Source organism: Typopeltis vanoorti, chromosome 10 (genome assembly GCF_054136105.1).
Source record: "Typopeltis vanoorti isolate ZY-2024b chromosome 10, IOZ_Tvanoo_1.0, whole genome shotgun sequence".
NCBI lineage: Eukaryota > Metazoa > Arthropoda > Arachnida > Uropygi > Thelyphonidae > Typopeltis > Typopeltis vanoorti.
The window spans coordinates 8,930,466-8,957,274 of record NC_143558.1 but is presented as its reverse complement, the minus strand read 5'-3'; the positions used below and the strand labels follow the sequence as shown (position 1 = coordinate 8,957,274).

The window sequence follows — 26,809 nt, the reverse complement described above, 5'->3', positions numbered from 1 at the left end:
ATAAGAGATCTTTGGGTGGTGGTGGATAAGGATCTAAAATGAGAGAAGATATTGCCAAAATTGTGAGGACGACACATCATGGCAATGATGTGTAGGACACTGACTTGTAGAAGTAAGGGGAAACTAGTTCCAGTGTATAATCCTCTGATTGGCCCACATATGGACTACTGTGCACAGATTTGATCACCTGGTTTTCAAAAGGAAGTAAAGATGTTGGAAAGAGTCCAGAGGCAATTAACCAAAATAGTTTCTGATCTCTGGAATGTTGAATATGAAGAAAGGTTGAAACAATGCAGTTTGCAGAGTCTGGCAAAGAGGAGTAAGAAGGGTGATATGATAGAGATGTACAAGTTGGTAAGGGGTTGTTATAGGAATAATATTGAAGAGGTTTTTCATAAAATGGTGAGAGATTGGAGGAGAACAAGAGGCTATCCCTGGATATTTTATAAGGAAGGCATGAACAAGGGAGTAAGAAGCAGCGTCTTTGTACACAGAGTGGTGAATGATTGGAATGCTTTACTGATAGTGTGGTGTGTGCGGAGAATTTTAATGTGTTTAAGGCATAGTATAATGAGTCGTGTGTATGACAAAAGGGACCTCCCAGATGAGTCTGTGACTCCATGGGGATCTTAGGATAATAATAATATCTATATTTAAGTTTTGTACATCTAGAAAAGGCACATGATGACGTGCTGAGAGAAAAACTGTTTGAAATGCTACAATTATGTGATGTAAATAGTACGTTATATCGAAGAATACAGTATATTTGAGTTGTAAGTCAGAATTAAAGGAGGTATACAGGAAGATGGTTTGATAATAAATCGGGTGTGAGATGAGAACATGTTATCTCCCCTGTTATTTGCCATCTGTATGGATTACATTGTGAAGGAAAATGGGAAAGTGGCATTAGGTGTGATATTGAAATTGGTGATGTTAACATTAGCTCTCTACTATATGCATATGATGCTATAGTCTTAAATAAATCCAGAACGTATTTCTAGGATTCCTTAACTGAATACGTGCAGTAACAAATTTGATGTGAAAATCAGCAATAAAAATAGAAAGACTATGAAAATACATAACAACATTGAAAACTTCAATGGGAAACCTGTAGAACAAGTAAAATGACTATTTAAACACAGAGTTTAGTGATGATGGCAAATTATATATATAAACCAGAAAGTGACATTAGCACTGCTAGAATTGTATGGAATTGACAGAAAACTAATAGCTATATTAAAAGATGTTTATAAGAATGCAGTTGCAGCAGTTAGAATAACCGATGATTTGGGGAAATGATTTAAAACAAGCAGAGGTACTAGACAGGGGGGACCCAATATCACCAAGCATTTTCATCTCACATTTAGAAAGAGCAATGGATAAAATGAAGGAAGATGCAAAAGGAATATCAGTGTGTGGGATGAGAATTAACAATCTGATATTTGCAGATGACATTGTTATTATTGAAGAAAGCAAAAGAGAACTACAAAAAAACATTTAAACTGTTAAATGAGGAAGGGGAAAGATTTGACTTGTTATAAACTTGGAAAAAACAAAGACAGTGGTATTTGGTGAGAAGAACATGAAACAAAAGATACAAGTGGATGGAATTGATATAGAAAATGTAGAACAATTCACATATTTAGGAAGTAAACTGACATATGATTTGGACTATAAAAAAGAAATGAAGATCAGGATTACAAAGGGAAGAACAAATCTGAAGGCCATGGATAAATCAGTCGGCCTGGCTGGCCGAGTGGTTAGCGTATCAGCTCTCCAGCCAAAAAGGCTGCGGGTTCGAATCCTGCCGTGGGCATGGATGTTTGTGAAAAATACTAGTGGTGGTCGGCGGTAGATGCCTTTGGTGTAGATGATGAACGTAGTTGAGTGGTGGTGACAGAGAGTTGTGGAGTAGGTGCCCTCCCTCGATGAGTCCTTGGACTCCCTGGAGGTGCTAGGTAATAATAATAATAATAATAACATCTGGAAAAGTAAAGTGATCAGCCTGCAAACAAACTAAGAGTACTGGAAACATGCATCTTTAGTGGTGTACTGTATGGATCTGAAACATAGGTAATAAATAAGGAATCAAGAAAAAGAATTTTGGCATTTGAAAGAACTTGTTACAGGAAGATTCTAAGAATAGGATGGGGACAGAAAGTCTCGAATGAAGAGTTCTATCGGAAGATACAACTAAAGGAGAATCTAATGCAGAAGATTATAAAATGGAAGCTGTAATTATTTGGACACATCTGCAGAATGAGCAAGGACTGTAAGATAAAGACATTTATGTTTGGTATTATGGACGGTGTAAGCAGGAGAGGTAGACCATACAGAAAATGGATAGACGACATAAAGGGCTGGTGTGGAATGGGTGTACAGAAACTGCGACACTATGCACTGGACAAAGAAAGTTGGAAGAAGATAGTGAAGGAGGTATCGGACACCAAAGGGCAGTGAGCCCATGGTTCATGATGATGATGATATAAATAGACAACATAATAAACCAATCTGCTATACTTAACTAAACCAGTTAAATAAATTATAAGAAATTTAAATGCAAATAATGCCAAATACCTGTTGGATTTCTGCTCAGGACATGGACTGGTTATTACTAACACCATGTTCCAACATAAAAATGTGCACAAATTCACATGGAGAGAAGAAGCAAGGAATAAGAAAAAATGAAAGAGTTTGAAAACAGGAACCAAACCTTGGATATTCAGTGCCAAGCCTTGAAGAAAAACCCTGAGGTTAGAGCATATTTCCCTGATTGATTCAGCCAGAGAGGCATGTGGTGAGGTAGTCTGCAAGGATAGAAAAATCAGAACTCCATGGTGGACACAGGAAGTTAAAGAGGCAGTGAAGGAAAAGAAGAAACATTATCAAAAGTTCCTGACAAATAAGTCAGCTTTTGCTCTTAGAGAATACAGAGACAAATATAAGAAAGCAAAACACTGTGTAAAACTAGCTAAACAAAAGTCATGGGAGGACTTTGGCAAGAACATAGAAAATAAATATCAAGAAAGTGGTAACATATTTTGGAGGTTGTTGAAGAAGCTCAGAAATGGAAGAAAGAGTGCTGTAAAAGGAATTAGAGATGATAAAGGTGACCTGAAAACAGGAGAAAAAGATATCCTTGAAGTATGGAGTAATTACTTCAAAAAATTGCTAAATGAAACAAGCAGTGATAGCACAGTGGTAAAAAACACTCAACAGGCATACAGTCAGGAATACATATCCATATTTGAAGTAGAAAAAGCCATCAAAGGCCTGAAATGTGGAAAGGCAGCAGGAGTAGATGATATTCGACCAGAAATGCTGAAGTATGGTGGTATAAAAGTCTTACAGTGGCTGCACTGCATAGTTCAGAAAGCCTGGATAGAGGGATGAATTCCTGATGATGGGAGTAGAGCTCTGATAGTACCCATATATAAAAAGGAAAATAAAACTGAATGTGAGAATTACAGAGGTATTTCCCTACTGAGTGTTCCTGGCAAGATCTATGCAAGTACACTTGAGAAACGGTTGAGAAGAATTGTGGAAGAAAAGCTTGGTGAAGAACAAGCTGGATTCAGGCCAAATAGAGGCTGTCAGGATCAGATCTTCACTTTACGACAAATAGTTGAGAAAGCATGGGAATATAACAAAGATCTGTATTTAAGTTTTGTCGATCTCGAAAAGGCATATGACAAGGTGCCAAGAGAGAAGCTATTCAATACGCTACAGTTATATGGTGTGAATGGGGCATTATATCAAGCAATACTTCGTCTTTATTTGAGTTGTAAGTCAGCAGTTAGAATTGAAGGAAGTACAGAAAGATGTTTAATGTTAAATCTGGTGTGAGACAAGGATGTACATTATCCCTTCTGTTATTCATTATCTATATTGATCACATTATGAAGGAAAGTGGTATTAAACTTTATATCAGAATTGGAGATGTTAATGTCAGCTCTTTGCTTTATGCGGACGATGTTATACTTCTAAATAAATCTGCTACAAGTTTGCAAGATTCCCTGACTAAATTGAATAACTGTTGTAATAGATATGGTATGAAGGTCAGCATTAAAATGACAATGAAAATAGGTAGAATTGTTGAAAACGTCAACTGTGTTGTGAACGGGGAACCTGTGGAACAAGTAAAACATTTCAGCTACTTAGGCACGATTTTGAGTGAAGATGGTAAATTAAATATGGAAATAGACAACAGAATCAACAAAGCTGGTATGGTAGGAAATCAATTGAATAAATTCATATGGAATAAGAGAGAAATTAGTCAGAACACTAAATTAGCTACATACAAGACAGTGTTCAAACCAGTTTTAACTTATTGATCTGAGAGCTGGATCAGAAGTAAAACACTTGACCAAAGATCAGACTGCAGATACGAGAGTCCTGAGAAAGATTAGAGGCATGAACAGATGGCATCAATGGCAATATCATATTAAAAACGAGGATATTAGGAAAGACCTTGACATTGTTAGCATCCAGTAATGCGTTAGCAGGGCTAATCTCAGGTGGTATGGTCACTTAAACAGGAAATGCGCAAGGAAAGATTAGCAAAACGTGCGTTCTCTGCCAGGTTGGCAGGAAAAAGATATTCATGTAGTACTATCATATCCTGTATCATATTCCTGACATGCACCCCCTTGAGGGTGCATGTCAGGAATTTGATGATGATGATAAGAGAATTAACCATTATACTTCGGATATAAAATAAACCATTATATAAACTAAACTAGCTGTATATAAGATTGTGTTCAAACCAGTTTTAACTTATGGGTCTGAATACTAGGGTAGAAATAAATCAGTGGTTTCCAGTTGAAAGACTGGAAACCACTGATATGAGAGTTCTGAGGAAAATTAGAAGAGTGAACAGTTGCCGTGAATGGTAGAATCATATTGAAAATGTAGATTCGTTATGGATTTAATGGAAACTGCCAAGTCTAAATAGTCGATTAAAAGTGTAGCTATTAGAAAGGAACATGGCATTCTTAGCATTCAGGAATGTGTATGTGAGCAGAGCAAATCTTGAGTGATATGGTCACTTTAAACAAAATGGGAACTGAAAGATTAGCAGAATATATGATGCTGTGTTGGGATAGAATGGACTCATAAGAAGATCTAGGTGGGTTTATGTAGTTGGAAGTGCATTAGAAGAAATATAAGGTCCCGCAATATCCCCTAAAGATCACAGACTAATTTGGAGGAAAATTGTCAACAGTAAGTTGTTTCATGTGTTAATATGATATTATTCTCTACTCTTTTTGAGGGATTTGATGATGATAATGATGAATGGAAAATGACTATAACTTAAATTATTTAAATGGATTTGTTTTTGTTAAATTTCTTAGTTTTAGTCTTTTGATAATTATTTTATTTTATTTTTTTAAATTTTACTGATTTATATTGACAGGATATAAGATAGTAATTCAGAGTGATTTATTGTTGCAGATGAAAGTAAACTAAACTACTTTTTTTTTTTGCATATCTTAATTTTCAGTCTGTTTTTAGTTTGTTTTCAATCTGTCATGGAAGAAAAAAAAGAAAGAAGGAAATTATAGCGCCAGAACATGTATTTCATATGGAAACACTATTGATGAAAGGTTATGGTTAGAAAACTGATTGTGGTGACAGAGCAGTATAGTGGGGAGTTGAAGCTTCTGAAGTGCATGGTTTTTTCATTGCCATAGAGGGGAAAAAATCACCCTGATGATATCTTATGTAACTTATGTGGTTGGTGTTTTTAACCTTCCAAATGTTGATAATAGATTATCATATGCTTCTACAAAGCATTTAAATAAATGCTTGCATGAGCATTTAGGTATTTAAATTTACATAAATTAATTCTTATCTTTCATTTGTTTAAAATGTTAATGTACCTCTGTTTTTACTATATTTTTAGGCCAAACCAGAAGAGGTATATACCCGTTCTGCTATACACAAAGCCTTAAGTACATTATCTTCTGAGGACATTAAAAGGTTTTCTTATTTATTTAATTTTTTGTTTAAAAATATCTAAAGTCTTAAAGATTTCGTGTTTGACATTTGTAGCAGATTTCAGATAAAATTTTTCTTTTATAAATCATTGCACTGATTTATAAAAGAAAGAAAATTTCTTTTAAAAATCAGTGTGATGCAAACGATTGTTTGACAGGCATTACAATGCTTAACACACATACATAGTATCATAGCTAGAGCTATGATACTATCATCTGTGGCAGTCCCTGAGTTTGCTGCCTCTCTCTACACACACCTAAAATACTATAAAAAGTCAAAATGATGTATAGGGAAATAAATTAAAACACTATGTTTATTTTTGAAGTAAAACTTTAATTCCAACATTCTAAAATGTTATTTTTCTTGCTTTTCTGTTAGCAAAATTGTTGGTGACATTGGCAAAGTCTATTTCATAGTAATGTAGGCAATTCTTAATCAATTTTATTTAGAAAAACTCCTCTCACAACTGGTGACACTTACAGCAATTGTGAGGAAAATTCACAGTAGTATTACAATATTTGGAACTGAGTTCTCGAGACTGTATTTTAGAATAAACTGCAAAAGTTCAAAAAGGTTCAAAGTGCCGCCCAGGGCAGATCCTCTAGGGGAGGGCCATCTCTGCTCTCCCCTAGATACACCACTGCACACACATATATATATTATAAAAAATCTTCATTTTTAAACTGCAAGCTAAAGTTATCAAGAGTTTACCCTTGTTTCCTTAACTTTGCTTTCCAAATCTAAGTTTCATGGTGATTTGAATACTTAATACCCTGGAAGCTTGTGCATCCTTCTTCATGAATTGCTTTGGTATGTACTGCAGTTGCTGTATTAGGGAGTCCAAGATGTTGGAAGTTTATTTTTCACTTGGTTAGACTATAATAAATTTAGTTTAATCCTTTATCCAAGTGTAAGCAAACAAAGTTTGTGCCCGAAAATTTGCTTACACTTGGATAAAGGATTAAACTAAATTTATTATAGTCTAACCAAGTGAAAAATAAACTTCCAACATCTTTCTCGAAATCCAGAGTAATTCAATAATAAGGTGGTACACCTGTTGGCAACTCCTATAGGTAAATATGACCTCTCCTATTGCTTCTGCCTTAGTATCTCCACATTTGGATCTGCCTCCCACTGATGAGACCTCAATAAAGGTTGAAACCGGTCTGGGGAGTGGCCCTTAATGCATAGCAGTATATATGTCTGCAAGGAGATGTGCTTTGCATTATGGGAGATACTGAGAACAAGGAGTGATGAGAGCTTGGTCCACTTTTGCTCAGGGTTTCCTGGTGTTGCACTACCTTACCTCAGTCCTGAAGATATTTTCAGGTGCAAACTTTGTTTGCTTACACTTGGATAAAGGATTAAACTAAATTTATTATAGTGAGTCCAACTGGAAGCCATTTTGGTTCTGTTTATATCTTTCTGTATATTTATGACTTTTCAGAAACTTAAGTTTCCAACAATGATTTCAACTTTTCTGAGTTTTTATCCACTATCTGTTAAACCTGTGTACTGCACATAAATAACTAGTGGACTGTATTTCAGAGAAATCTAATTTGCACTTATCTTAAAGGGTTTGAGCCCTCCTTTGATCCTGATTACACTTTCAATCCTACTAGGCACACACACATACACACACACACTCTGTCATTTTAATCTCATACTATATTTTGGATCAGTCTTCTTTCAGCAATTGCTAGTTCATACACCACTTTTGTATGCACCTGGTCTACCCCAAATCAATTCTTCCAGTTCATATCAATGATGTTTTGGGTTGAGATTTGATCTATGCAGGCCACTCAAGTTTTTCCATGTCATTTTCTTGAAACCATGTTGCAGTAGTATCTGCAGTGTAACATGGTGCATTGTCATGTTGATAGTGACAAGGATCTATTCCATAAAACTGCCACAATGTTAAGAACCATTCTGTTATCCAGAATTATTTATTTTTTTATTTTTGATGCAGATCCCACCCACAAAAGGTTGTTACACTATAGTACATTGGTATTAGTATCATGGGATGACTGAGGATTAGATAATCCAGTTTCCCTCCTCCAGAAGTCAAATCTGGAACTTTTTCAAGTCACTTGAGGCCTCTGGCAAGCAGGTTTTGGTGGTATCATACCACCTAAAGACTTTTGCAAACATCCATATTTGTAGTTAGATTCAAACTTATGACCTATTGTTTAAAGCAGTGATTCTTAACCGTGTTCCTCAGAACAGTTGTGTTCTGCGAACTGGTTACAAGTGTTCTGCCGGTGAAAGATGTCACATGACAGTTCCAAATGTAATTGGCTACTCTGATCCTAACAACTGAAGACTGCTATGCGCATTGACTTCTAAACCAATAGAATATCCTTTATAGGTTTCATTAGTGAAAACGAAATAGTGAATCAATTTCTATGTTGCAGAGAACTTACCGAACATACAAGAGGACAAGATATTTTTGACTCTATTACGTCATATTTAGAAAATTTAAAAATTTCATGGGGGCTGTGTGTAGGAATTTGTATGGAAGGTGCTCCATCAATGATAGGTTCTATTAAAGGATTCTAAAAAAAGGATTTGTAAGATGGTTATCCAGGGGTAAAGTTCTATTCTGAATTTTATAACTTAAGAATGAATAATTGGCCTTTTTTCAAAATGAAGGTACAGATGCTTTTGTAAATTGTCTTCAAAGTGATATTTGGTGTGCTAAAAAATGGCATATTTAGCCGATATTTTTAATTACTTAAATAGCGTTAATACAAGTATCCAAGGGAAAAATGAACATATTTTGACCTCAACTGACAAACTGTCAGCTTTTCAGAAAAAAAGTATCTGCTTGGAAAAACTGCATATCAGAAAAAAATACAGTAGATGTGTTCCTTCGCTCCATAATAAAATGTCGAGGGAATTATTTCCGTTATAACAAAACATTTAACAATATTGGAAGAAAGGATTTCAAGTTACTTTCCTTCCTTAAATATATGCAATTATGACTGGATACGAAATCCATTTGGTTAATACATGGAGTTGTGAATTTTTGTTACAAGAAGAAGAAGAACAGTTAGTTACCTTGTCAACGGATCGTACTCGAAAAATGAAATTCTCTGAAATAACTCTTCAGAAATTTTGGATTGTTGTCCAAGCCGAATACCCAGCTCTCTCCACAAGGGCACTGAAAATTCTGTCACAGTTTTCAACATTATATTTGTATAAGCTCAGTTTCTCAATACTAACCAACATAAAAACTAAAAAGTGTGAAAGACTTATTAATATAGTCAAAGAGATGCGGGTATCTGTATCACATATTAGACCTGATATTGCTGAAATCTGTAAAAGCCGACAAGCTCAAGTATCTCATTAAAATAAGTTCCATTTTTATAAAAGGCAAGTTCATGCATATTTTTATTGTTAGTTTTATGTCCCTAATGCTTTTGGTGTTCCCCAAATTTTTCTTATAATCAAAAGTGTTCCGTGACTTCGAAAAGGTTAAGAACCACTGGTTTAAAGAATAGAAGCGATCAAGTTGATCTTCTTGATCAACTTGATCCATCAGCATTCCTTTTCTAGGCATAGCATAAAGGTCTGAGCCCATACTGGAGAAACACCCAATGATTTCACCTCCTCTACCAAACTTTACGGTTGTAATGATGCTCTTAGGCAGAAGGTAATCCAGGCATTTACCAAATCTATATTCACTCATTCAATCAGAAAAGGATATATATCATGTTCCATAGCTCAATACAATGTCCTGTGTACTGGTTATAATGTTCTTTACACCAGTATAGTTTGTTGATTGCCACAAATGATGTGCAGCTACCCTTTCATAGAAACCAGGACAGACAGTTCTTTACATAACATCCTACTACTAACCTAAAAACCCGCAGATGCTTTGAACTTGTGGTTACTTGTTTTTACTCCAGAAAACGAGATTTTCAGGCCATCCTTATGAGCACCTGTTTGTTCCTTAGTATTAACTTTGTGTTTTTCTGCACATCTCTTGGGTGAGGTGGTGAGCCTCACATTTTCATTGGATGATATGTCACAAGTGAATAGATCACTGATATGATATCCTATGACTGCATCTCTTTGGAAGTCTGGAAGTTCTCCTTGTGTTAAATTTTGGGACCATTTTCTTGTCCTTTATAGCACTATAGGAAATACATGATGACAAGAATATAGATATCAGTTTGTTTCATTTTGTTTCTTCTGAAACAAGGAATGTTCCAATACATTTTGTGTATAGGGATATGTGTGGGTGTGTTCATATAAGATAGGTCACAAGAAATGTGCATAACTTCAGCTGTGTATAGCAGAAGTCATTTTTGAGTTTAACAAAAAAGAAACAAAAGTTGTATAAATCTGAGTCCAGTACTGAATAGTTATGGAACTGTAGCTGTTTGAAATTTAGGAATAAAAAAAAAAATGGTTTTGAAATTTTCAGTGATAAAAAATTAAAAATACTCCACCCCCTCTTCACACACACACACAAAAGACAGCAGAACCCTTGGCAAAACAAATGCTGTATGCAGGAAGGGTCAGGAATAGTGTAATCTGTTGATATTCTTCTTGAACTGTCGGAGACTGTAGTCCTTTGGAAATGCCTCATGAAGGAGACTCTTCCACAAAATTGAGACGAAAGGATGTTAAGAGTAGGATATTAAGAACTGCATACTCACTGAACCTGGTAGCAGCAGGTTCAGTGAGTATGCAGTTCAACAGTAAAAGTATGTTGAGCAGCTGTTGCTTGTCTGGCAGAAATGGGAGGCATAATGGCTGCAAGTTCTGCTGAATAATGCCATGGAAATATCTGTTCTACAGATATTTCCAAGACTCACAGCACAGAAACTGATCTTCTATTCGAATGTGGCTGAAAAGAGTCTGTAAGAGAAATGTCATTAATCAACTGGACTGTCCTTTTCTGAACAGTATCAAGAATTTTTAGGGAGGTCTTGGGTTCACCACCCCAAACATGATCAGTATTCCAAGATTGACCGGACCAGATTTGGGATTTATATGGAGTAAGCAACTGTTCAGCAGAGAAATATACCATCTTGAGCAGAAAAGAATGCCAAATTTTTTGGAAACCGGTGATTCTTTAGTGATATGATTGTGCCAGGAAAGATTTGGAGTAAGAGTCACTCCAAGAAGAGTTTTAGTCTTGACTGTTTAGCTGAGTATTATCAAAAGTAATTGATGTCTCCTTTTTTTTTTTGCAAGAAAAACAAGTAAAACCATAATGAAAGGGATACAAATCCTTTGATGTTTATCTGCCAGTAAGTGAAACTCTAAGAACTAGGACTAAGATCTATGAGTTTCATACTGGGAAGAAAAAAAAAAAAAAACTATCGGCAAATCCAAGTGTAAGTAACCACTTGGTAGTACAACACCAAGGCAACTCGTATCAAAGGTGGAGCAAGCTCCCTCACTATCCTTGATATTTTCTCATAATGTAAAAACACAGCCCCTAGGGGATGTAATACTGTAATTACATTATTACTTGGAATAAAAGCCTTTTGGCTTTTATTCCAAGTAAAACAATGTTTTGGAAGCATTGAAGTTGACTAGGTTATTTTCATGCCAATCAAGGATACTGCAAAGATCAGTGTTCAGGTGATCTCCACAGTATCCATTATTGCAGATGATAACATTATTATTGTTATCATCTGTGATAACATTATACATAACATTATAATGTTATGTATCAACATAACATTATTACAGATGATCTTGAAGCTTGAGATGTTTGGGCACTTGCAAGGCTTGTCATATGAGTAAAGTTTGCTATCATCAGCAAAACTATGAATAGGATTTGTTGTCAATGAGAACAGATTATTTATGTAAATCAGGAAGAAGGTGAGTGAAATGAGAGAGCTCCCTGAGGGACAACAGCATTGACAGGAATGTCTGAGGAGAGCACACTACCTGCATTACTATTACTATTATTACGGGCAACTCCAGGGAGTCATTAGACTCATCGAGGGAGGCCCCAAATCATATTCATCACAACTATCTGACATTCATACAGTATCTATCATACCTCGCCTTAAACTCATTCACTGTCACAGCATCCACTACAGACTCAGGGAGCGCATTCCACTCATTCACTACTCTAAAAGTAAAGAACCCAGCTCTAACACCTTTACTAACCACACTTTTGCCCAGTTTCCATGGATGTCCCCTAGTCCTCCCACAACCAGCCCCGTTCTCAAAAATATCTTCTGAATTAATTTTATAGAAACCCTTCAGTAATTTGAATGTCTCAATCATATCTCCCCTCCTCCGCCTATCAACCAATTTTTGCAACCCACAAATCCTCAACCTGTTCTCATACGGTTCATTCCACAGACCTGCTATCATCTTGGTCACTCGCCTCTGGATCCTCTCCACATCCTCCCCATCAAGAAGAAACCTAGGTGACCAAATCTGAGCACAGTAGTCCAGATGGGGTCTTATCAAGGCTCGATAGAGAGGAACAATAACCTGCTTGTCTCTGCTTGTCAACGTATTCTTCAGCAACAAATATAGGGATTGATCTGAGAGAAAACTAGCAATCCATTTACACAAGGATGAAGGCAGTCCAAATGATAACTTATTGAGAAGTTCTTGATGCCAGACCCTATTAAAAGTTTTGGAGGTGTCAGAGCAATGGCACAGGTTTCTCCAAATCTTTCCAAAGGTGCATGATGTAGGCCAGGAGATTTGTGGATCTGGATTGGCAAAATCCATACTGGTGGTCATAATTAAATGGCAGTTTTCAAGGTGTTGAAGAAGTTGACTGTTGATAACCTTCTCCATTACTTTAGACAAAACCAATGTGATCGCAGTAGGTTGATAGCTTGATGGTAAAAATTTATGTTTTTATAAACTGGTTGTATATGAGTTTTCTTCCATGCTGAAGGGTGGATGCCAGCTGAGTATGGTTTAGTGAATAGATGAAAATGAGCTGGATGTTAGTTCAGGAGCACATCTCTTCGGTGGTATTCCATCAGGTCTGGTTGCTTTTGTGGAGTCAAAATTATTCAAGATTCTTCTGTCTTTCTGGTGAAAGGTCACAAGGCGCATGAGATGAATGTCCTTTGGCAAAGGAGGAGATAATTTGCCATGGTCATCTATGTAGGAGTTAGAAGAGAAGAATAAACCAAAATATCAGCCTTGTATTTTGGTGATGTTACAATGCTACTGTTAAGATGAGATAGAGAAGGTACAACAGATGGACAAAAGTTGTGCCCAACAGTTTTGGCATGACTGCCAGTGGCACAAGCAGCGAGTTTTCTACATTTAACCTTTTTGAATTTAGACTTTGCCCTTTTAATGGTGGTTTTACAAGTGTTGTGGGCAACTGTGTATGCTGTGAAGGAAGCTGGTGTTTTGGTCTCAGGCCACTTTCACAAGTGGCTTGTGAAATAGATTTTAAGAATAAAATTTCAGGAATAACTTTACAACCCACAGATATTCTAGTAAGTTTTAATGTAGTCTCACTCTTTACAAATATTCCTCTGACAAATATAATTGAATTACTTCATATGACTTTCATCCTGATGTAAAATTATTTGACTTAGCCATTAATTCAGGAAACTTTAGCAGCCAGGATAACTGTAAAAACAGATAGAGGGAACAGCTGAGGGATCTCCCCCCGTTCCCCAACTCTAGCAAATTATTTTATGAAACATTTCAAACAACATATTTTGGACGTTTTTTTCACCTAAACTATCAATTTGGTACAGATATGTTGATGTTTTTGCTGTATGGAACTCCTCCTTGTCCGATCTTGAATTTTTTGAAAAAATTAATTCAATAAACTCAAAATCAAATCTACCTTAAGTAGATTTGATTTTGAGTTTATTGAAATAATTTATAAGTAGAAGATAACAGTTGTCTTCCTTTCCTGAATGTTCTCATTCTTCATCAACCAAATAGTAGTCTTCAGTTCTCAGTACATAGAAAATCAACTCATACTGATAAATACATTGATTCTAACTCACACCATCGTCCTTGTCAGAAATATGGTGTAGTCAAATCTCTAGCAGTCAGAGCTCATAAAATATGTTCCACAGATTCTCTTCTAAAGAAAGAACTGTTATCTCTAATGATTATAATACAAAAACTATCAATTATAATACAAAAAAAATCAATAATTATAACTGTTGTCTTATAACCTTCCTCAAGAAGCAGTTACCAGCATTTGTATTCCATATGTTAAAGGACTTTCAGAAAAAATAGCATGACTACTTTGACAGATTGACTTACAAGTCTTTTTCTATCCAGTTCATAAACTTAATGCCTTTCTTGTTTCTCCTAAAGACAAATGCCCTCCTCTTTTTTATCCTGGAGTTTACAGAATCCCCTGCTCTTTCAGCTTATGTTGTTATGGACAGACTGGTTATTCTCCACAAATTCATCTTGAAGAACATCAAGAATATATTTCACTTAAAGAACTCAATAAATCTGGTTTAGTAAGTCACACATTATCTACCAAACAGGATTCAGTGGAATAAAACCAAAGTATTACATTAAAGTTATTTTCTACTAGAAAGATTGTACAAAGAAATCTCTGAAGCACATATTCACAATCCAAACCTTAACAAAAACAATTGCTTAAACTTTCTCTATTTTGGGAAGTTATACTGACTAATACTTACCATTCATGTGTTGCCTAAATTGTGTAATTAATTGTTTATATTTAAACATATTTTATTAACTAAGTTAGTTTATTGTAATTTATTTTTGGATATCTATTAATACAGTTAGAGCTATTATCCTGCAGCTGATGATGCATATAATATCACACGCTTTCAATCGAATTGATGTTTTTTTTTGCGATTGTTTTCCTATAATTGTATTAACAATGGCTATGAAACATAGTCAAAAATTCTACAAATAAAAAGATTTAAATTAACGTAAGTAATTGCATTATTAATTAGTTCTAATGAATTCTTCCACTTACATCTTGATTTTTAGTTCAAGCTGGTTGTTATATCAGCACAAAGGAATAATCCTCTGTGTTGGTATAACACAGATCTGCTTGAAATCTAGTTTCGAGGCTGAAGTGTAGACATGTTATTAAAGAACTCCTGTGAAATTGGGGATCTTTTTATTTATTGAGTGTTTTCTTAGATTAATTGGTGTATCTCTAATATGTATCTAGTATATTAATGGTTTTTAGTGCATTTATTGTGGTTAGAGTATTTAGAAATATTCTTAGTTAGAAGTGATGTTATCACCTCATCAGAGCAACACTGTGTCAAAAGCACAAGTTAATGTCAGTAAAGAAGAGCTTTGTTCCACCGAGCAGAAACATTGTAGCATCGATATTTATAATATAAGTGAGGATAACTTGGCATTTGAAATATCCTACCAAAATAAATTATTAGACAACCAGAGAATTAGAAAATGTTTGTTTAAAGAGATTTAGAATATGAAAAATAATCAGAACGAGATAGGAGAGTACTGAAGTTGGTAAGAATAACATTAATAACAATAGAATATAAGAAAAAAAACAGTGATATGGTATGGGGATTTGATCATGAAATTTGCTGATGGAGTCACTACTTCGAGCTTTCCAGGGGTGAAAATTAAATATGTAACAAATGTAATAGAGAAACAGAAAAGAAAAGTAAAAGAGATGGTGATGCTTGTTGGAAGTAATGATTTAAGTAGTGACAAATATAGCATGAGGCAGGATATGAAAGGACTGTTGGAAGAAGTGAAAAAGAAAATTGAGTGAGTGAAGTGGTTTATTACTGAGATACAACAGTACCAAGTTCAGAAGAAAAAAAATAATCTAACACCTTTTATTCCCTTATAGGGAGTAGGTGAGGCTTTTTAACCCTATCTAGCTTTTGGAGAATGAGTGGGCAGTTCAATATCCACCAGTACCCAATCAGAGATAACTGGCTCAAGACTATCACTAATTGCAAGTGGCAACTGATGAAAAGATGGGCAAACAAGTGCTGCCATCTCTTGGTACCTAACCCTAACAGGATATTAATAATGTTAGTTCAATGATCGATTTTCTTTAGTCTATGGGACAGAAAATAAAAATCCAAGTTTCTGGGAGAAAAAACTGCTGCCTATTTCAGAGATCGACTAACTCAGGAACTGGTCAAAGAAAGGTTTAGAATAAATTTCTCCAGTCAGCAACCAGACTTGAACTTAAGTCTATCTTCTGGTGGCCTAGCACAGAGATGTAAGCACCACTTCCACTGAGCTACACAGGCCTTCCATGTTAAGAAAGAGGTATATGATAGCAAATGATTTAATGCACAGGCTATGTAGAAGAAATGGGTGTGAATGTTTGGATGTGTGGAATGAATTTGATGGTAGAAGAGACCTGTATAAAAGTGATGGCCTTTACTTGAATGGATTTTGGCATCAGGAACCTGGAGAAATTATTTGACTGAGACCTAATGCAGAAAATCAGAGAAATTAGATCATTATGAAAGAATGGTTAGAATATGTGTATAAGTTCAGCTATGGAATGCAAACATGATGATGATATGAATGTCAGTCAGCATGGTTGTAACTGGCAAAGGGATGGAGATGTATGCTTAGTCTTTGGACTTTTGAGTGTGTTTCTAAAGGAAAAGAGAAAATTGTCCAATTAGGCTAAGCAGACTGTCATTGTAATTAGAAGAAAAAGCCAAGTAGCAAGTTGTTATGCTTATACACAAATGCCTGGAGTAGTGGGAACAAAGGTGAGTTTAATGCTTTGGTGAATATGTTGTGGTTGAAGATTGTTGGCATTAGTGACCTGGCTATCATAGTCATGTAACTAGAAACTAGTGTAAATGGCATAGTACTTTTAGAAAGGACAGGCAGATAGGGGAGATGGGAAGTATTACTAATGATACCTGATGATTTGAGTCCAGTTGTAGTAAAAATATGAGACAATAATAATAATGATGCCCCATGTAGCAGTGAGTTTGAGGCTAATTTGTGTGAAGTGGAGACTAACTGGATGAAATATTTTGTGGGGTGTTGTTACATACATATTGGTTTAGTTGCTTAGGATGAAGTGCATTACTAAATTACCCTGGTTGGTACAAAACAGTAATTATCATGGATGACTTAATTATCCAAATATCAATCAGCAAAGAAACTGTATGATAAGAATGAAGAATTTATTGAGTTGTTGCAAGACAACTTTCTCAAGTAGCATGTGAAAAAAGCAGATTGAGACCAAAAACTGTTATATATTTGATCATAGAGGCAGAAGGGATCTCAGTTAATGATGTGACTGTCTTGCCATCAGTTTGTGACAGCGATCATGCCATACTGAGCTGGGAAGTAGTCAACTATATGGATGTTCCAATGAGGATTTATACCAATATAACTAGTATTTTGAACAGGTTTTTTCTTGGCACTTTGTCATATACCTTTTCCAGATCTACAAAACTTAAATATAGATCCTTGTTATATTCCCATGATGTCTCATCTATTTGTCTTGAGGTAAAAATCTGATTCTGACCACTGTTTTGCCTGAATCCAGCTTGTTCTTCTACCATTTTTCTCAGTAGCATGAGAAAAATGGCGAAAGAACACTGATTTTTCACAATTTTTCTCAGCTATTTCTCAAGTATACTTGCATAAATTTTCCAAGAACTCTCAGTAGGAAAATTCTTCTATAATTCTCACATTCAGTTTTATTTTCCTTTTTGTAGATGTTTACTGAGAGTTCTATTCCAATCATCTGGAATTTGACCCTCTGACCCAGGCCTTCTTGAATTATTATTTATACCTGCACATTTGAGCATTATTGGTCGAATATCATCTACTCCAGCTGCCTTTCCACATTTCAGATTTTTGATGGTTTTTTTAATTTCAAGTATTGATATGTATTTCTGTCTGCATTCCTGCTAAGTGTTTTCTATCACTGTTCCTGATGCTGCTTATTTCATTTAGCAGTTTCAAAGTAATTATTCCATACATCTAGAATGTCTTTAGTTTTCATGTCACTTATCGCACTTCCAGTAATACAAAAGCCCAGTTAATGGATAAAATTGAAACAGTTTTTGCGGCCCTTCCCAGGGAGACTGTAGCATCAGCTTGTTCGAGGTTCCGAAGCAGAATTGAAGCTGTGATCAATGCTAATGGTGGTTATTTTGAGTAAATCTTGTTGATAGTATTGTAATTAACTCTGCCTGTAATGTTTTTTGTCAATTCATTAAATTTAATAGATACAAAGAAGATTTTCTTTTTCCTTACGAAACTGTCAAATTTATCCTGAACACCCTGTATAATGATGATAATAATATTTTAGAAGATAGAAAGGAAGAACTGATTGAATTAGAGATGTGAAAAACAATCAACTAATTTGGATAATGTAATTGTGTTATGATAGTATTTAGTATATCCCCAAGGAGGTGCACTAGAAAATAATGGTGTTGATATAATTGTTTTTTTTTTGTTTGTTTTTTTAGAAGTGTGTTGATAGTTATTGGTAGTATTTTACACTGCTATGAACTGTTAAAATATTCACATATTTACTAAAGTGAGATTTTTTTTTCTTTTTCACTTTTGCCTTAGATTATTCATATGGCCTCCGTGCCTTCCTAGAAATTCGTGCCAGTATGAAGCCATCCAATGTACTCGTTCTCCTTTGTACATAGCAGGTAATAACTTTGTGATAAAGTACATTCATAGGATGTGATCAGGTCTTGCTTTTAAAAAGAATGAAGTTGTTAATCACTACATTTGCTATCATAATTACATTTTAAAAATGGCTTTTTCTATTTAAGATTTTTAAGACTATATAGATTGCTTAATCAAAGCTGTTAAGTGTTTTATAGAGTTTCCCTTAATATTAAACTGTCTTCATTTAACATCTCTCTCTGTGTATGCATGTGCAAACACTTTGACCAGTCAAAATATCATGACCATCATCCTAATAGTTTTTAGGCCACCTATGCCATGCCATGTTACACAGCTGTCAAGACTGCTGTGTAGCATGGTATGGACTTAAGACCTTTGAACATTCCAGGAAATGTGCTGTAATCTGCAAGATTTTGGGGTAGAGGTTTCAAATGCAGAAATATTTTCGATACATATAATCCCAGAAAACGTTTATGTGATTTAAATCTGGTGAATTTGGCAGCCATGGTAACATGGCTGCCAAATTCAATGGAAGTCACTGTCATATTCAGCAAACCACTCTTGAATGATATTGGCAATATAGCATGCCACATTTTCCTACTGGAAATCTGTTGCTTTTGGAAAGATATCATGATCAGCCACAGTGGATAGATACTTTGTAATGTTTCTAGTATAGTCTGTGGGTGTCAGGGCTTCAAGAGATTACAGGGAAAACATCACCCATGTCATAATCTTCCATCTCCCATGTGTTTCTTCTGGGGTGATTCCTTCTCCAGCAGAAACAGGCATGAGAAGATTCCTCTTCCCCAAGTTTTTTTGCCTAACCCTACACCTATCATCCACACAGCATAGTTGGAAATATGATTCATTCATAATGTCAACTTTTTTTTGTAGCCTTCAATGATATGGTCCAATGACATCTCTCAGATGCAAACTGTAGATGTAGTCATTGCAATTTGGGATTAGGAATAAGCATGGTACTTTGACTAGGCACTTACTTTGATGTCCATATGAAGTAAAGTTCATTGAATTGTGACCAGGGAAACATCAGTCATCCCCCGGTTAATTTCTCTGATCAGTCACCCACAGTTTTTCATCTAATACCTTATGGTAGGACAATCTCCCTAATGCAAGCTCCCAATCTGCCACTTAAAAAAACCTGGTGTCTACAAGATTGACTATATCTATGAGTTAGGCTATGTAGAACAGACAGTCAGGTCGGGAGAGACAACAAGTCTGAATACATTATGAACATGGAGAATGAAAGAAAATGCAAATTGGTAATGGCAGGGCATACAACTGAAATTGAACATCAAGTGCTATGGCAACAAACTGAAATGTTTTACATGGATTACTGATTTTTCTTAAGAGCATTCAAGGAGTGTCAGCTGAAATGATTAAACACCCTCATAAGTGCAACAAGAAGCAAAGGATGATTTTCCATTGTCTGGTCTTCTCTCATTAAGCATGATGGGCATGTGGTTCCCAGTAGTTCACAGAAGACCACAAACCAGCATATTCCTTCATAGCACATGAACGTTTTCCATTGTTATTCTTGTTTGCAAATATTTCATTGTGAATGTTACCTGTTTGTAATCTGAATTTTAGTTTATTCACTTTAGTTCATTCCACAGAAGCCTGTGTAATCAAAGGACAATCTGCATTCACCACAAAAATCAGTGAGGCATAGGTGCCCACCATTGGCCTGTCAATTGCAGTTTCTGCTCGTTATCCTTCTGTTCTTGGAACACCTTAACTATAGCAGTCTGCAAATAGCTTACAATATTGGCAGTTTCTTGGATGGCAACCTTCATTGGGTATCTTTTTGAAGTCCATCAGATCACATCAATTGTCCATGTTGAATGAATAGTACAGCACACACACCTCCAGTGTGCTGTACATGATATGAATGGCATCAGTGGCAATTGTGAAATAATGGGGTGGTCATAATATTTTGACACTGGATTGTGTACACATGCATGTGCACACACGCACATATATGTGCCGGTTATATAATGTGTAAGGATGAAAATCAGGGAGGGAGAGACTTCCACAATAAAAATCTTATATAATGTGTAAGGATGAAAACCAGGGGGAGAGAGAGACTTCCACAATAAGAATCTGAATATGAATCTGGGTTGGAAGTCCCAGTCAGCAGTCTTCACCTTCCTGTGAGCTGATGATGTATTTGCCAAGATGTCAACAAATGAGAATGGGTTGGCAATTTGGGACTTAGTTGGACCTGTTAAACTGTATACTCAACCCACACATATACCACAGTGATGTAACATAATCAAATGCCATGCTAGTTGAGGAACACAGTTAAAGGAGATGCTTCTAAATCATTACTATGGGATGTTTTTTTCAGGCAGCAGTAATAAGAAAGGGAAGGAGCTGTAATATTTAACACTAAACATGAAGATAAACTTCTTGAATGGAAGGTAGTGTCAAGATTTCAAATTTTGAAATTAGACAGATTTATTTGTCTTTATTGATCCTGTAGAGGGTTCTAACAGGAAAGAAGTAATAAAGGAGTTTTTTGAATTTCTAGAGAAAACTGTAACAAAAAAGGAAAAGTTGGTTTTTGTTGGAAATCTAAATAATAATGTAGGAAATGAATCACCAACATGCAGAAATGTTTTTGGAAGATAAGTGTATGCTATATTTCTGTTCAGGACATGGACTAGTAATTACTAACACCATATTCCAGCATAAAAAAAATTTACATAAATTCACATGAAGAGATATATACAAGAAACATATTGATTATGGTCACCTGGGTTTCTTGGGGATGGAGAACCGGAGAGGATCCACAGGTGAGCAGGATGTTGAGTGAGCTGGGAATGTTTTTTATGACAATAGATAGTTTATGATTTGCAAAAGTTGATTAATAGGGGAAAGGAAAAGAGGATATATGATAGATTCTAAAAGGGTTTTATAGGATTAATGCAGAGGAAATTTTTTTAGAACAAGGGGGTCATCCCTAGAAATTGAGTAAGAGTATGGTTAACAAAGGTGTGAGAACTACATTTTTTGCTTGGAGAATAGTGAATGAGCGGAATGTGTTGCCAGAGTCTATTGTGATTGCTTTGCCAGTGAATGTGTTAAAGGAGAGGTAGGATAGATATTGTGCAGATAATATGGGTCTCCCATGATGAGTTTTCAGATTCCATGGAGGTTCCAAAGCAATAATGATAATTATTATGCTTTTATACTGGTTCAGGATGCAGCATTATACAGAGAATTCTAAATAAGAAATGATCACATTTAGTTTTGAGAAAGATAAAAATGAGCATCATATTGAAAAGAAAACATAAAATTAAAAATAAAAAAAAATTATCATAGTCAAATTAAATTGCTTTCAGGTGTGAACTATAGGCTCAGATTGCTGACAGCACAGTGGTAAAAAACACTGACCAGGCATGCAGTCAGGAATACATATCCATACTTGAAGTAGAAAAAGCCATCAAAAGCTTAAAATGTGGAAAGGCAGCAGGAGTAGATGATATTCGACCAGAAATGCTGAAGTATGGTGGTATAAAAGTCTTACAGTGGCTGTACTGCATAGTTCAGAAAGCCTGGACAGAGCGACAAATTCCTGATGATTGGAGCAGAGCTCTCATAGTACCCATATATAAAAAGGGAAATAAAACTAAATGTGAGAATTACAGAGATATTTCTCTACTGAGTGTTCCTGGCAAGATCTATGCAAGTATACTTGAGAAACAGTTGAGAAGAATTGTGGAAGAAAAGCTTGGTGAAGAACAAGCTGGATTCTGTTACACCCTGATACCTTAAGAATATAGAATTCCCAGTTATCATGGTGTAACATGAAGAGAAAATAAAATAAAATCCCTGTATAAAAGCTAATAGATGAATTATTTAAAAGAAAGAAAAATATTCTTGCATTCAAGTAAAATGTATGTCAAAAAAGTGTTTGTTGAACTAAATAATAAAAGAAGGAATGTATTACAGTTGTGATATAAAAAAATTAGCTAAGTAAGACAGAAAGAATTAGTCATAGGAAATTGTATGTGTGAGAGGCTAGAGATTAAAATATTAAGTAAATTCTTAAAAATTTGGAAGGGGGATTAATTTAGAGGCTAGCAAAAAAAAAAAAAAAAAAAAAAAAAACATTAGACACTCGCTCAGGGTCAATTCCCGGATTTGAGACATCGTCACGGGCTCGCCGACCAAAGGATGTTTGGTAGAAAAACGCCACCCTAATTGGTCGGTGAAGTCAAATCAAGTAAGGGGCGGAGAAAAGAAATTAAAGAAGGTGCCGTTAGGAGTTAAGGTATAAAAAGGTTAGAAACACCCCCCAAAGAGAGCTTTTTCCCAGATAGTTTCTTCACGAGCTCCTTCGTATAGGTTTTCACGCGGGATTGGAGTTATATCTCTGTCGTCACAACAAGGAAACAAAAGTGAGCAGGATTTCGATTCCGTATTTCCTATGGTAAGAAACGAGGAATGCCATATAGCTAAAGGAAAGAAGGTATTATCTATGTGTTTTATCATCCAGTGACAACTACGAAAAAGGGAAATCTGTAAAGAAGTCGTTGTCCACGTGAAGAGTTTCACAGCCATTGTATAGATGATTCAAAGTGTGTCCTTAATTATGAAAAGTTAAGATTGCGTAAGCACAGTTCAATGCCAAAAGAACTTAGGAGTAACAGGTTATAGGAGAGATCATACCAGGATAGTTCAATCGGAAAAAGGTAGAGGCCAATATAGAAAACTCAAGAGAAAAAGGTACTGTAAAATCTCGTATTAACTGAAAATCGTCTGTAATTGTTATCATTATTCTATTACTGAACTGTTGAAGAGACTAAGGAAATTTATACTAGGACTTTAGTACATGACTGATTATAATGAAAATATGCTTATTAATATTATATAAGTAATTGTGTGTCCTGAGATTTATGCATGTGTATTGTAACTTATAGGAAAGTTTTAAATGTCAAAGTTATGTGTTAACACATTGAAAGGATAATTTAATCTACATAGTTTTAGATAGTTAAATAGAGTGAGTTGTTCACACATGTCCAGGCGCTACAGCATATAGTGTATTAAGACTAATATAGGGTTAACTAATGTGTTAATTAGATCTGGAATTATACATATGATTGTATGTGTTGAATTTGTTATGGCGACATGATTGCAATACCCTTATAGGATCATGGCCAAATTACTTGTGATAAGCTAATGTTAATTTGTAAATGTTTTCTTAGTATTGAATTGAATTATATTAGAAATTAAATTGTACCATACTAATGAGTTTAATAAACCTTTGTTCATTGATAAAACAGTTGTCTGAAATTGCAGCCCAATGCACCGCTTGAAAAACGTACGAACCCAATCACGCGGGAAATTAATGTGTTAAAAAACGAGATAAAGTGTCACGACTGCAATATTGTTTCACATTCAGACATATTTTAGTAATTGCTCTTTGTTTTTGGTATTTTTAATATCTCAAACTAAATGTTCCAAAAGGTGCAGTATAATATAAATATTAGGGACACTAAGAGGAGAAATAGCTTAAATATTTGTATTTTCGGGTGATATCTCGTACATAGATAATAGTTGAACATAGATAAGCAGAAGTTCACTAGATAGAATAAAAATCATAAATTGGGACACAACAATTCAGACCAAATAGAGGCTGTCAGGATCAGATCTTCACTTTACGACAAATAGTTGAGAAAGCATAAGAATATAACAAAGATCTATATTTAAGTTTTGTCAATCTGGAAAAGGCATATGACAAGGTACCAAGAGAGAGAGAGAGAGAGAGAGAAGCTATTCAATACACTATAGTTATATGGTGTGAATGGAGTATTATATCAAGCAATACTTAGTCTTTATTTGAGTTGTAAGTCAGCAGTTAGAATTGAAGGAAGTACAGGAAGATTGTTTAATGTTAAATCTGGTGTGAGACAAGGATGTACATTATTCCCTCTGTTATTCATTATCTATATTGATCACATTATGAAGGAAAGTGGTATTAAACATGATATCAAAATTGGAGATGTTAATGTCAGCTCTTTGCTTTATGCGGATGATGTTATACTTCTAAATAAATCCGCTACAAGTCTGCAAGATTCCTTGACTAAATTGAATAACTGTTGTAATAGATATGGTATGAAGGCCAGCAATAAAAAGACAAAGACAATGAAAATAGGCAGAATTGTTGAAAATGTCAACTGCATTGTGAACGGAGAACCTGTGGAAGAAGTAAAACATTTTAGCTACTTAGGCACGATTTTTACTGAAGATGGTAAATTAAATATAGAAATAGACAACAGAATCAGCCAAGCTGGTATGGTGGGAAGTCAATTGAATAAATTCATATGGAATAAGAGAGAAATTAGTCAGACACTAAATTAGCTGTATACAAGACAGTGTTCAAACCATTTTAACTTATGGATCTGAGAGCTGGGTCAGAAGTAAAACACTTGGCCAAAGACTAGAGACCACAGATATGAGAGTCCTGAGAAAGATTATAGGCTTGAACAGATGGCATCAATGGCAATATCATATTAAAAACGAGGATATTAGGAAAGAACTTGACATTGTCAGCATCCAGGAATGCGTTAGAGGAGTTAATCTCAGGTGGTATGGTCACTTAAATAGAATGGACGAAGAAAGATTAGTAAAACAAATGTTCCCTGGCAGGTTGGCAGCAAAACGACCCAGAGGAAGACCAAGATATAGGTGGATTGATATGGTACAAAGTGCCTTAGACCAGCGCTTCCCAAACTGTGGGCCGCGGCCCCCTTGGGGGCCATAGGTTTTGTTGAAGGGAGCCGTGAAATAATGAAAACAAATTTAAAATGTTTTAAGACTAAGTAGATTTTTTTTATTTTAAAATAAACGTATTTAACTTTTATTATTTATTATTTCTTTTTTGTTATTTTTTATATTTTAATGGAAAAATTCACACATTGGTGTTGGTTCACAAACTTTGCTTCCTGCGTATTTTGGCGCTTAATGAATATTAGTAAATATTGCTTATTCATATGTTTCATTTCAAAGCAGTGGTTAATTGTATTTACTTCGAATGCTCTCCAGGGAAGCTCCAAATCTTCCTGTCCCTTTCATCACGCGTTCGTAATCAGGGACTGTTGATATTGACTTTATATACATATCAAAACTCGTTTTATATTATCACTGTCATCCGAGCTAGTTTTCTGTTACCAATAAAAGTTTTGCATATACTTCACACATGAAAAAAAGCTTAAACAAGTTCATGTGGGGAGATAGTAACTCTCTTGCAGTGGTAAACAACAGCCCTCCCTACAACCACTATACTGCAGAGGCAATAAAAACAAGTACTTTTATTATTAGGCCGTGAATAAGGTATGAGGAGTCTGTGTAATATATTTCTCAACAAATAGTGCAATTAGAGACAACTGGGATAAAAACACACTAATTAATGAATCACATGTCCCCTGATACAGAAATTATGCTGTATATATAGACTCGAGCAAAACCATATGTTGCATGGGCAAACACAGTATCTAACTAGAAACTATTGTTATTAATTGGATGTGTGTGAGTTCGATTTCCCAAGGCAGCAATAAAATTCAACCGAACGTGTTAAAATTCGTAAAAGTGTTAAAACAAAGTAATATATATATAATGAATGTTATAGCAGTTTCACATATGGAATTCGGTTGAAGAGAGTTAGCATTTCAACTCAATTGTTAGCTATGCTTTTATCTTTCGTTGCACGACCTTTTGTTAATACCGCACCAATCATATGCATGTTTTAATAACCTGCCTTTGCTGTCTGTTTTGCGTTAGGCTTAATTACCTTAAAGGGAGAAAAGTCACAAAATAAAAAAATGTTCCTGGTCTGGGGATTCCCTTATTCAGGTAATATTCACTAATTTTATGTTATCAGTTTGTGGTGTGCCAGTATCGGTAAGTGGTGATATTATTTGATCTATTCTACGTTAAAATATTTAACCCTGAGATGGATAAGTGGCCGATAAAAAATAAAAAAATCCCGCGATCAATCAGAAGAAGCAGAAACAGACTCGAGCAAAAAGGACAGTATTTCATATTTTACCAGAACAGCCCGCATCGTCTTCAGAACCAAATGGTAAGAGGCAAAAAATGTAATATATGCATTTGATTTTTGCAATATTCGCTGTGCATGTTTTGTATTGAATATAAATACAATAAATATTATAATAATATATCTCTCTATTACGATTTTTTT

The 26,809-nt window shown here is 35.1% G+C and overlaps 1 protein-coding gene across 1 annotated transcript in view; it reads left to right on the top strand.

Annotated features, from left to right (window-relative positions):
- Window positions 1–26,809, top strand: part of LOC150102160 (tRNA pseudouridine synthase Pus10-like) — a 166,194-nt gene that overhangs the window by 63,414 nt on the left and 75,971 nt on the right. Inside the window, exons 8-9 of the mRNA XM_090399825.1 lie at window positions 5,906–5,982; window positions 18,517–18,602. Coding sequence (XP_090255951.1) covers window positions 5,906–5,982; window positions 18,517–18,602 — 163 coding nt within the window. The remainder of the gene's footprint in view (window positions 1–5,905; window positions 5,983–18,516; window positions 18,603–26,809) is intronic.